The 13,241-nt window shown below is 45.5% G+C and overlaps 1 protein-coding gene across 1 annotated transcript in view; it reads right to left on the reverse strand.

Annotated features, from left to right (window-relative positions):
* Positions 1-226: 226 nt before the first annotated feature.
* LOC147107845 (cell adhesion molecule DSCAM) overlaps positions 227-13,241 on the reverse strand; it is a 745,787-nt gene continuing 732,772 nt past the window's right edge. Inside the window, exon 33 of the mRNA XM_086007196.1 lies at positions 227-4,971. Within this exon, the coding sequence (XP_085863322.1) occupies positions 4,631-4,971 (341 nt within the window). The 3' untranslated portion in view covers positions 227-4,630. The remainder of the gene's footprint in view (positions 4,972-13,241) is intronic.

Here is a 13,241-nt window from a genome sequence, read left to right on the forward strand (position 1 = left end):
TAACACTATTGTGAGAGCATCATCACCACATGGACTGCAGTGATTCAAGAAGAAGGCCCATCACCACCTTTTATGGGCAACTAGCGATGGGGAATAAATGTGGCCTTGCCAGCACTGTCCACATCCCAAAAACAAATGAAAACCCCCACTAAGGCATGCATGTGTAAGACGTAGCTGAACACGTATTAAAACTCAGTTCCATAAGAAAGTACACATTCAACATTGGTGTGCATCAAAAATTAAGTTTTTATTGCACAATTATCGGTGGAACGTCCCACAAACAGTAAATAAAGAAAAATCCGTTTTAAACCATTTGCAATCAAACAGCGATCAATATCAGACTGACTGATGTAAGAGAGTTGTGGGACGGAGCAATGGTTTTAATTCCTAAAAAGGTCGGATGATGTAGGGCCACTAAATTATGGTACAAAATAGTCTTTCAATTTTGAAGGTTACGACAGAGCCCTTCTCTCTCTCCTTTCCCCTCCCTCAGCGAGGGAGGCACAAATGCACAGAGGGAAACCTTGCATGTCCCAGGAGATACTTTCCCAATCCGGGAGCCTGAGCATTATGTGCCAAGTGAATATTCACCCTCTCCAAAAATAAAAAATAAATGTTTATTTTAAGTAAATTTATCAAATGTTTCTCTAGTGCAGTCATTCTTTATTATAAAAAATGTTAAAATGAGATTTCTGTGTCAGCGGTGTTGCTTGATAACTAAATCTTGGAGTGGAGGGACTATACATAAATAATACATTACTATTTTACATGATTTAAAGAGGATAGTTCTTGGGGATAATTTTCTGTGGAAAAAAAATTAGAAAAATATTTATTACTTTTTTTTAAAAAGAAAAACTTTAATATGTTTTCCCGGGGGGAGATCTGCCATTTTGAGTCTCTAGGCTGTGGGTGGAACTTGGTCAACTTGAAGTATGAGAGCTTGCAGTGGTTAGTTTGAGCATTTGCTATTGTTACTTTGAGAACATGCAATGGTTTGTAAGAATGTTTCCAAAGGTAAGCTTTTGAGTGTTTGCAATGGTTAATTTAAGCATTTGCTATAATTCATTTAAGAACTTGCAGTGGTTAGTTTGAGCATTTGCTATTTTTAACTTGCAGTAATTAGATTAAGTGGTTGTAATGGCTAGTTTGAGAATTCGTAATGGGTAGTTTGTCAGCTTACAATGGCTAGTTTCAGAGCGTGCAATAGTTAGGTTGAGAGCCCATAATGGTTAGCGTGAGAGCTTGCAATGATTAGGTTGAAAACTGATGAAAATCTGATGACTGCAAAACACTGAATGAGGCACTAGATTCACAGAATTCGTGATTCAGAAACCGTTGCATTCACACACCTGTGCTTAATAAGAAGTGCATTGCTGTTGGGAGTGCAATATAAACTGGCCAGCTATGGTCGTATTGATGCAGCACCTGGAGCCAACACGTGAAACAAGGCACGGTACACATGGTGTATATGGTAGCATTTAGATGTGTATTATATGTGGCACAAAAGGGCATTACCCTGCATGTCTAATAGACATACGCTCCTCGTAGGGAACATGTATGCCATTTTATTTAAATAATTTCTCACTTCCCAGCATTTAAAAAAAATTCTCCCCCTTATCATGTTTTCTTGCACCACTGCGCACTCAATTAGGCTTCCAATAGTGATTGTAATTTGGCCACAAGAAGGTGGGAGAGATGATTCGTCCACTGATTCTCCATCTTCCTGTGAGGAAGCACTTTCTCTTCATTGATTGATACAACCAAGATTGAGAACTTGGCATGTTGGGGAACGACAGGCACAAACCCTAACCCTACCACTCCATTGGATAACGCGTTGAAGTGCCAACAACCACCTCCAGAGATCTGCCATCTACTTGGCTACATTATCCATCCATGGTAGACAAGTGAATATCAGCTCCTCACTCACCAATTAGCCTGGCTCGCTCACACTGAGAAATAGTTATACCTGTATGAATATTGGACTGTTCACCTGCTGTGCACTGTAGGTGATATAAAGTGGGTTCATATCATCCTTGCAGACCTGAGATTCAACTGGAGAATCATTATAATATTCAATTATGTCAATTCTATCATTTCTATTGCTTTCCTTTGTGACAGTAATGCCAAAAGGAACAACACGGTTATTACTGCAGTTGATACCACCGTTGTGGTATTTTTCATTCTGTCTGTGCCCTCAGTTAAGCTGGTGCATGCCCTTGCATTGTGTGACTAAGTACACTCAATACATCTTGTCCGACCAGCAACTGGATGCTTCAGTTGTGAGTGAGACCTTGTGCCTCTAGAACTCACGGAGATAAATTCAGATGAGGGAGGCAATTTGATGCATGCAGCTTAACCGTCCACAGAAACCTGCGATCTGCCCACCATGAACTTGACTGTAACACTTAGAATTGGTGCTGGAATCTCTCATCACATTCCAAAAGAATTTGTTCTAAGTTGTAGCTTCTTTAGACATGTACTGTATTCAACCAGAAGATGGAATGATTTGAACACTATAGATATTTTTTAACATGTTAGACAACCATCTGGTTACCTGGCGATTTTTTATTCGGCATCTGATAGTCTACCTTCATCAGAGGAAAATATTCTGCAAAACTCTCTCTTCTGCAATCTTTAAAATGGACCTTGCTTGTGCTTTTGGCAGAGGATCGGATGGTGAATAAAAACAAATCAAACTGTTCGCTGGAGTTAATAATCTTAGTAGAACTTAAGGGTTAAGCCAGCACACCCGTGGACTGCCATCTCATTCCAAGACCAAAGCTGGCCCTGGAGCAGAGGGCGTGGGATCAAGACTTGAGTTCTGATATATGCAGCTGAAGAAAATTAATTGATAAACCTTATGGCTCGGCATTAGAAGTGACGTTGAGAAGAGTTGACTTCTGTTTTAAAAACAGACTATCGGAGCTCTGCTTTGCCCCTTTAGAAATTTACAGACAGCTCACTTGAAAAGCCAAAACTATCTAGGCCAAACCTACAGGGAGGCGCGTGATGGGGGGGGGGGGGGGGGCAAACCACATACACAAGAGAAGGAGGGAAGAGAGCCCGAAGCCTCGATGATTTTACATCCAAGTTTCTTCACAGGCTGAAACACCCTCATTACAAACTGACGAGATGTGCGTGCATTGTATCCATGCACCGAAAAGACATGTCTGAATCATCTCTGGTCACAAGATGCAATAGTCAGGGCCATTGGTTTGTAGTGCCCGAACGAATTAATCCCGCTTTTATTACACAGGGATTTGACCACTTTTTTTTGGGGGGGTGGGGGGGGGGAAACACATTCCTATCATTTGTAATTAGGGTCGGGGGTCTCGTTCCACAGTAACCGGCTCCGTTTCTGTGAAAAGTGCCAACCAGTGACCTTGACAATAAGAAAGCCTTTCAGTATCAAATAACCACCCCCTTGGGGGTAATAGTTACCTCACGTCAGCAGTCACCCTTTTGTACAATAGTGCATATATATATGTTTTTTGTTTTGTTTTTTTTTTGTCGTTCAAAATCGTTTTTTTTTATTATAACAACAAGACTGAAAAGTTCCGCATGAGGCAACTGTTAAAATTTAACATCAGAAAATACACACAAACACACTATGTAGCAAAGAATTAGAGGTCACCAAACTTTGGTTAGAACTTGAAGCCAGAACCTGTCTGACCAATGCAAGCTTCAGGAGGTAGACACACATGTAGCTGGAACATTAGGTATTATTGGGGTTTCTCTCTTTCTCTCTTAATTTTTATTTACCTAAAATAAAGTTAGACCCATTTACATTTACACTTAGACAATATATATATATATATACACATGTATGTATACTATATATATGTATACTATATACACACACACATATATGTATACTAAATATATGTATATATACATACATATATGCATATATATAATGCATATATATGGATTGTAAATCAACCGAATCAAGGAAACGTAGATGCCAAGCTTTCTCGGTGATACCCAGCCTTGTGGGTTCTTAGTGTAATGTCGCTTTAAATAGAGTAATTACATTAAAAAATATATTTAATAACGTTAATCATTAATCTAATGGGCACTAGGAACAAAAAATTGGAATTGAAGCACTTCAGCACGATGGGCCGAATGGCCTCCTTCTGTGCTGTATCGTTCTATGATTCTACTTCGAGCTAACTGCAAGAAAGGGTGAGCGTGCACTTGGCCGCAAACTCTTCAAATCAATCAGGGATCGCTGTCTCAACCACAAATGTAGCTTTTCTTTTTGTTGTTTTTTTTGTGCGATATTTAAACCATTCACGTCTCGTTTTAGCGGGTGACAGAAATCGGGGTTTTTTTTCTCTCGTTTTTTTTTTGCTATCGTCAATGTCTTCGTATTCTGCCTCCATGCATTTCACAGGAATCGAGTAAAAACACCATGATCTGTGCATAACCAGACAATCAGAGGGCTTTAAAAAAAAATGCACAGACATTCAATTGCTCAGACATGTCACACCCTGGATCACAACAAAGTCCTTGCAATATCTGATTTTTTTTTTCATATTTTGGCAAATCTTTGATTATAAATATTGGAATCAGTAAAAAAGGTAGCTTTAAATCGAACTATTTACAGCCTTGTACAGACATGCAGTTGTTATACCAGGGTGTAGGATTTTGCGTAAGGGTTGTTCCCTTGTTTCAAGTGACCGCGATTGTCCAGCAGAGATTCCTGGGAGCTGCTCAATTTGGGAGCTTTGCCACGGTCTGCTCCCTCCCTCTGAGGTAATGTCGACGCGGTGGTTGATTGCCATTGCTGTGTGTCCCTGGTAGCTGCTTCCACTGGGATGGGCTCCATGACTTGTGTGCGTTTCATGGTGCCCCTTCTCTGTGGCTCCAGACAGGCGTGCCCTTGACCAAGGTCTCTGCTCGGACCTGCCACCCCTCTGTGAATTAGGAAGTCTACCCTTAGGTATGGCGGAAGATGCATAAGGTCACCTGTGTAGACAATCAAAATTGAATCATTGCTGTACATACAAGACTGTTATATAATCCTAGAATTTTACAGCAGAGAAGGAGGCCATTCGGCAATCCAATTAGTCCCACTCCCCTGCTCCTTCCTCATTACCCTGCAATTTTCTCCCCTTCAAGTATCTATCCAACTCCCTTTGAAAGTTACTATTGAATCTGCTTCCACCGCCCTTTCAGGCAGTGCAAACCAGATTGTACTCACTGTGTAAAATAATTTCTCCTCGTCTCGTCTCTTGCTCTTTTGTCAATGACCTTGAGACTGTGTCCCCTGGTTACCGACCCTTCTGCCAGTGGAACCGGTTTCTTCTTATTTACTCCATCAAAAACCCTTCGTGATTTTGAACACCTCTATTAAATCTTTCATTAACCTTCTCTGCTCTAAGGAGAACAATCCCAGCTTCTCTGGCCTCTCCACGTAAGTGAAGTTTTTCATTCCTGGAACCATTCTAGTAAATCTTCTCTGCACCCTCTCCAAGTCCCTGACATCCTTCCTAAAATGTGGTGACCAGAGTTGGCAATACTCCATCTAATCTGAGGCCTAACCAGTGCTTTATAAAAGTGAGTAGTGTCTTAGACTGTATAGAACATTAGGAAAAAGATTCAATTAATTGGCCCTATAGTTAAAATGGAAACAGTTTCTGATTTTTTTTAATGTGCTGATTAAACTGGAACAGCCAATAGACACTAATACTTGCATTTACATAGTAATACCACTGAACCTAATATCTACCCACTCCAACACCAGTGCACTGTGGCTGCAGTATGCGCCATCGACAGGAGCAACTCACCAAGCTAACATCAACAGCACCGCCCAACCCTCTGATCTCTACCATTGAGAAGGACAAGAGCAGCAACATCACGGGAACTCCGTCACCTCCAGGTTCCCCTCCAAGTAACACACCTTCCTGACTTGGACTTGTACCACTATTCCTTCATTGACGCTGGGTCAAAATCTTGTAATTCCTTGCCTAACACGATTGTGGGAGCACGATCAGCACAAGGACTGCAGTGCTTCAAGAAGAAGGCCCACCACCACCTTTTCAGGGCAACTAGGAATGGGCAGTAAATATGGCCTTTCCAGTGTTGCCCACATCCCAAGATCAAATTAGAAAAATTATACAGTAGTTTATCTCAGAGAGACCAGCAGGAGAACACCCCCCCCCCACCCCCAGAAACTTGGTTATGTGAGGGTCTGTGGTAGACAATGTTTGTCACTGACCAGCATAGTCATCAAAGCACCCATCTACCATGAACTTATGCCCCCTTCTTTGTTGGCATCCTCGAGTACGAGGGACAAACCACTACTTGTATCCCATTGTCAAGCACAGCTAGTTCTAGTTCCTTCACTGTTCCCTCTGACCTGAAGGTATTTGTACAATTAACGAGGGCGTGCAGTTGAGTTGAAGTAGTTGGTCAGTAAATGACACAGATTTTGAAGCTCTGAAGTCTTTCCTAGTTAGTAACCAACTGAACTTAATAACAACTGTGACAAGAAGATGGCTTTAGTTGAATGGACATTCCCTAGCGCATTCCCCTTCTCTTTCTCTAATTTAGTTATGGTATCATCAACGTAGATATTCCTACTAAAGGTTACCAGAGAGGGCTACAAATGAGCAACCTTATCACCCCTAATTATACCCTGTGCACAATTAAACAAGAACAATAACGTTCGCTGAACTTGTAATAAATGGGAGATGCACATCAGTTAACAGTTCCAACATATAAACTTGGAAAATGCCTGAATAAAAGATGAAGGAATGATATTAGCGATGTGACACAGGAGCTACTAGCTGTCCACAAAATATCTGAACATAATCTACTTCATGTATTTTTCAGGATGGCTGAAGATCTCGTTCTCACTCCCACCCCCCACTGTCCCAACATGATACTTTTTAGTGAAATGAACACAAACATTTCAGGAGCCTTCAGACCTCACCTCGGTGTTGACATTCAGCACAATGTCAAGTTTCCAAAAGAGTAACCGGACCAGTTCTTTGCTGACTGCCTGAGTGTTAAAGGGAAAGAACACTCTCTAGGCAAGTTCTAGCATTCTTAAGCACTCATCCACCGAGTGTCTCCTTAAAAGAAATCCTCTAGTACAGTGCTCTATCATGGAGCCCTCTGTACCTCTATTTGCAGCTGGGTTGGATACAGAGAATATACTACAGTGACTCACACCAAAGGAAAAATAACACTCAATCAATACTTAAAAACACACACACACAAACCCAGTCCATGACTGTTCTCTAAAGAAACCAGCAATAGCTGTTCGTGGTGCTATGGAATCATACAATAACAACAACTTGTATTTATAATGCGCCTTTAACGTGGCGAAACATCCCAAGGTACTTCACAGGAGCGGTTAACAAACAAAATTTGACACCGAGCCACATAAGGAGATATTAGGGCAGCTGACCAAAAGCTTGGTCAAGGAGGTAGGTTTGAAGGAACGTCTTAAAGGAGGAGAGAGAGATAGAGAGGTTTAGGGAAGGAATTCCAGAGCTTAGGGCCTTGGCAGCTGAAGCACGGCCGCCAATGGTGGAGTGATTAAAATGGGGGACGTGCAAGAGGCCAGTGAATGGCGTCTCCTTCCACCATCCCACTGTGCATTCATTCCACATCCTTCTTAAAGTAGGGGGCACTTTCCTTTCCTTTTCCCTGCGCCTGCGGTGTCGGCAATCCTCAGGTGCAAGGAAGAGAAAAATGGGCTCGTGTTTTGGCAGGTCTCTGCCCACATTGTGCTGCCCTAGGACATGACGGGGTTCCCTCCAGTGTCGAGGTTGGGCCCGTGTCTGCAAAACGTTTGTTATTACAATGAGGCGGGAGGTGGAGTCTTCTTGGTCTTCTGCTTCATTTATGTGTCGGGGTGCCTGAAGTAGCTGGCGCATGAATCAGCCCCCCTCTCCCCTCCCGCCCCAACCCCCAACCTGGAGGGTCTACGGGGATCTTGAGGGCAGGCTGTGGACAACCCAGAAAGTAGCAAACTTTTAAAAGAAGATCTAGTGCTCCCGATGCACAGCAAGAGGAAATAGTGCAAGTGTGGGCACAGAGTGCATGTGCGATGAATCAAGTATGCTGATCGCTTTGTTTGGGTTCCTGTTGTGTGCTCGCATCATCCAAAGCTCCGTGCCCTCACACTTGGAAAGTGGCCTCTGGGATCTTTGGCCACATTATTTTGTCTGATTGGTCAGACGGTAATCAAAGGGCCTAATTCAGGATAATCACATGAAGCATTAAAGGGGAGCTGAGAAAAAAAAATCTTTACATACCAGGTGGTAAAAATATGGAATTGGTTGGCATAAACCATTGTTGAAACAATCCATAATATTTTTGTTTTAAAAGAGAATTGAAAAAGATTAAAGGATATATGGGGAGCGTGCAGGAGGGTGGAATTAGACTCATGTGGAAAAAAGCACCAGCACAGGTTGAGAATAAATGGCCTTTTTCTGTGCTGTGCCATTTTATGATTCTATAATTCCTGTTGCTGGTAATGAGTCTGACCCACGTATGGCTGGGAGCGGAGAGTCTAACGCTCATCGCTTTGGTCTTCTCCAGTCCTTGGAATGTCACTCCACGTGTGCAAACAGGCTTAATCTGAGCATGGTTCAAGGTGTTGTGAGTTGGGATCAATCTGCATAAACACATGGTGGTTTGATTCCTGTGGGGCTTCTCCCAGTCGTCCAGAAGTGTAAGTGTGTTTAGGCCGTTCCTCCGGGGTTTCCACAGATCTTCCGTCAAAGTTACGGCGAAGACCTCCCCGGCGAAATGAATGGCAGTGAGGTCCAGCGTGCAAGCTGTCATTGAGGTTAGGCTGCTTAAATGCTGCTTCACCTGCTTATATTCGGTAAAGACGTTCTTGTGGTTTACCAAGTCGCACATGAGCCAAAAAGCACCATCAACTTTTCCCAGGTGCATGCTTAGATTGCATTAGGGACATTGGAACAGGAATAGACCATTCAGCCCCTCGAGCCTGTTGCGCCATTCAATTAGATCATGGCTGATCTGACCCTCAACTCCATTTACCCACCTTAGCTCTATATCCCTTATTCCAGAAGCACCCCGCTTCCCTCTTGGGGCGCTACCGGTGAATTTCGGCCGCGGGGGTGCTAATTTTTTCGGGGTGCTAAAAGTAGCGCTCCGGCGAAGTTAGCGCCCCAAAGGGGGCGCGGCTCAATTTTTCCCGCGATGTGCCTGAGAGGTAACATCTACCTGAGGAACGAGGGGAACAAGGGTGAAACGCACAATGAAAGTGACCATGTAGGAGAAGAAACCATAGTAAGAGATTAACTGACTATGTTGTAGCAAGTAGGAATGGAACCATCAGAGGGCCGAGAGATGATTTTTTTTTATTCGTTCCTGGGATGTGGGTGTCGCTGGCAAGGCCAGCATTTATTGCCCATCCCCAGTTGCCCTTGAGAAGATGGTGGTGGTGAGCCGCCTTCTTGAACCGCTGCAGTCCGCGTGGTGAAGGTACTCCCACAGTGCTGTTAGGGAGGGAGTTTCAGGATTTTGACCCAGCGACGATGAAGGAGCGGTGATAAATCTCTAAGTCAGGGTGGTGTGTGACTTGGAGGGCAACTTGGAGGTGGTGGTGATGAAATAGGATGGGGAGGAGTAGTTGGAATAGAACAGAATTAGAATATATAGAAAAAAGGAAAATTAAATTAAACAGAGAGAAAATAGGAGGAACAAAGGAATGAAACATAGAAACATAAGAGATAGGAGCAGGAGTAGGCCATTCGGCCCCTCGAGCCTGCTCCGCCATTTAATGAGATCATGGCTGATCATCCAAATTCAGCACCCTGTTCCTGCTTTCTCCCCATATCCCTTGATCCCTTTAGCCTTAAGAAATATATCTAACTCCTTCTTGAATATATTTAATGAATTGGCCTCAACTGCCTTCTGTGGCAGAGAATTCCACAGGTTCACCACTCTCTGGGGTCAAGGTAGAAGCGTTCACGTCGCGGCCCTGTTTCAACCAATTCTACCACCAAGCCTACATTTCGTTGTACTGCACTTGTGCACTAACAATGACAATAAAATTGATTATGATTATGATTATGACCATGCACAGCATGCCTGAAGACGGAAGTAGTCGTCGATGTCAGAAACACGGGTCTTTTTCAAGACCGGCATTGACTGTTATATCTGCTAACATTGAAGGGTTCTCTATAGCTAAACAAAACATCCTCGCTACATTATGCAATGAGTTGGAGTGTGATGTCCTCTGCCTGCAGGAGACACATAGAGGAAGTGAGAACAACCACCCAAAAATACCAGGAATGGTCCTGGCTATTGAAAGACCTCATCGACAATATGGCAGTGCTGTATTTGTTAGAGCTGGTTCAGTTGTAGAAGCCACTTCTAAAACAGAGGAGGACAACATCGAAATTCTAACCGTAGAGCTGAGCAAAGTAGTAGTGACCTCAGTGTACAAGCCACCTGGCACAGATTTCAGCTTCTCTAACCCTGTACCCAACCTGCACAATAAACCACAGATCATCATTGGAGACTTTAATAGCCACAGTACCCAATGGGGGTACAAGGTGACTAACAACGATGGAGAAGCAGTCGAAGAATGGATGGACGCTAACCAGCTTAGTCTCATCCACGATCCTAAATTGCCAGCCTCCTTCCACAGTGCCCGCTGGAAGTGTAGATATAATCCAGATCTTGCCATTGCCAGCAACGACATCGCTGGCCTCTGCAAGAAGCTTGTCACAGACCCAATACCACAGACACAATACCGTCCTATTGGCATCCAGGTAAATGCAGCAGTGCTCCCAACCATCGTACCATTCAAAAGGCGCTTCAACTTCAAGGCGGCCGATTGGAACGGTTTTACACGAGCACTTGACCGCAAGGTTAAACGCATTAAACCACTACCTGAGCACTACAACCTCTTTGCAAAAGCTGTCTAAAAAACAGCTAGAAGGAAGATCCCCCGAGGTTGCAGAGTACACTACATCCCTGGTCTCACCAAGGAGAATGCTGAACTCTACTGGGAGTATGTCTCAATGTTTGAATCTGACCCCTTCTCAGAGGAAACAATGGCCTAGAAATTCGGTAGGCTTAGCGCCGCATTTGAGGCGCTAGAGGGCCTAGCGCCGGAGTTATGGCCAGTTGAGAAATTCCCTGGGGCCCTAAATCGGCGTTGCACCGGTAGCGCTGCGCCGGCACCGATGACGTCATCGGTGTGCGCAGCGTCCCGGTTGCCGTGGTAACCCGGCCCCAAGCCGAAATTCAGTTGCGCCCGCCTCGCCCGTGGCAGGCGCAACTAAGACTCTGGCAACAGAGTCTTCCCCCAGTGTGCGCCGGCGCATAAAGGTGGAGCGGCGGCCGGCCGCGTTCCCGGCGGCCGCCTGCCCGCACCTCCCTTCCTGGACTCCTGCATTCCCCCCCCCGCGGCCCTGATCAGTGTCTGATGCGAGCCCGGCACTTCCCCGAGGTGCCGGGCTCAGATGTCGGGTCAATCCGCCGGACAGTTGTCGGCTGCAGGCAGCTCCTCCTTAACAGGAGGAGGAGGCCTGCAGTTCCCCCGCCTGCCGCACCGCATCGGGTGCCGCAGCGGGGGATTAGCGCCGGGAAACCCAAGTTCACGCCCGTTTTGAGGCGCTAAAGGAGGGTTTTAGCGCCCGCCGCTGTCTGGGCCCGGCGCACCCGAATTTTCGTCGCGCGCTGCCGCATTACCGCTGGCGCAAACTTTCTGGCGCTACAGCCCTGGCAAGACCAAAACCCAATTTCTAGGCCAATATCTACCGGTGAGAGGGTGATGTTAAGTATCTCTCAAGAACGTCAAAACACCTGGAACACCTTGATAGAGACAACAGATCTTACAAAAAACAGCAAGAAGGCATGGTCTCTCATACGCAAACTTGGAGGTGATCCCAAGAAAGCTGCCCAACATCCAAATGTGTCTGCTAACCAAGTTGCACACCAGTTGCTCCTAAATGGAAAAATCAACAAGAAACAACCAAGAGCACAACTAGATAGGAAGAAGTACAGCGATGATCCTGGCTTCACTAGACCATTCACCATGGAAGAGCTGGAAACTGGTACAGGTAGACTACCTTTTATCCGAACTTCCGAAAACCGAAACCCTCTAAAAACCGAAGGTTTTTTCGTTCAGCGTAAGTCGTGCGCACGACATGACCAGAGTGGCGCACGACCCCGACCCCCACCGACGACCCCCCGCGGACCCCCGCCGACCCCGACCCCCGCCGACCCCCACTCCCGCCGACCCCCGCCGACCCCGACCCCCGCCGACCCCCACCCCCGACCCCCCGCCGACCCCCCCGCGGACCCCCGCCGACCCCCACCCCCGGCCCCCCCACGGACCCCCGCCGACCCCCCCGCCGACCCTGACCCCCGCCGACCCCGCCGACCCTCCCGCGGACCCCCGCCGACCCCCCCGCCGAACCACCCCCGACAAATTTCCCAGTCTTATAAAATACCTTCTGAAATCCAAAATTTTCCGAAAACTGAAACACGGCTGGTCCCGAGGTTTTCGGATAAAGGATAGTCTACCTGTATATCTAGTCTAAAACACGGGAAAGCAATTGGTCTTGACAACATAGCAACGGAGCAGATAAAGCATTTTGGACAGGAAGCAAAGAAATGGCTCCTACAATTGTTCAACCACTGTCTGGCAACACACAAGCTACCTGATATCTGGCAGAAGGCACATGTAATAGCACTATTAAAGCCTGGAAAAGATCCCTCAGATCCTAAGAGTTTTCGGCCAATTTCACTGCTTTGCCGCACCTATAAGCTGTTTGAATGCCTGATACTCAATAGGATAGCACCAACTGTAGATGAGAAGATCATTCCAGAGCAAGCAGGTTTCCGCCCCGGCAAATCAACAAGCCAACTGCTCAACCTCACACAACACATCGAAGATGGTTTTGAGCAAGGGATGGTAACAGGTGCTGTTTTTGTAGACCTGTCAGCAGCATACGATACAGTGAACCATAGACGTCTCCTCTGCAAGATTCTAGAGATGACAAAAGAGATTCACTTAACAGAGCTGTTAGAAAGCATGCTTCAGAATCGCCGGTTCTATGTTGAACTAGGTGGGAAGCGCAGAGGTGGCGTATTCAGAAGAATGGTCTTCCTCAGGGAAGCGTGCTTGCACCGCTGCTGTACAACATCTACACGAATGACCAACCTATAGATGGTGTCACACGCCGTTTTATATATGCTGATGACTTATGTGTCACTGCCCAAAGCACTGATTT

The sequence above is a fragment of the Somniosus microcephalus genome, chromosome 14 (assembly GCF_052327205.1).
Source record: "Somniosus microcephalus isolate GS21.2 chromosome 14, FLI_Smic_1.0, whole genome shotgun sequence".
Classification (NCBI taxonomy): domain Eukaryota; kingdom Metazoa; phylum Chordata; class Chondrichthyes; order Squaliformes; family Somniosidae; genus Somniosus; species Somniosus microcephalus.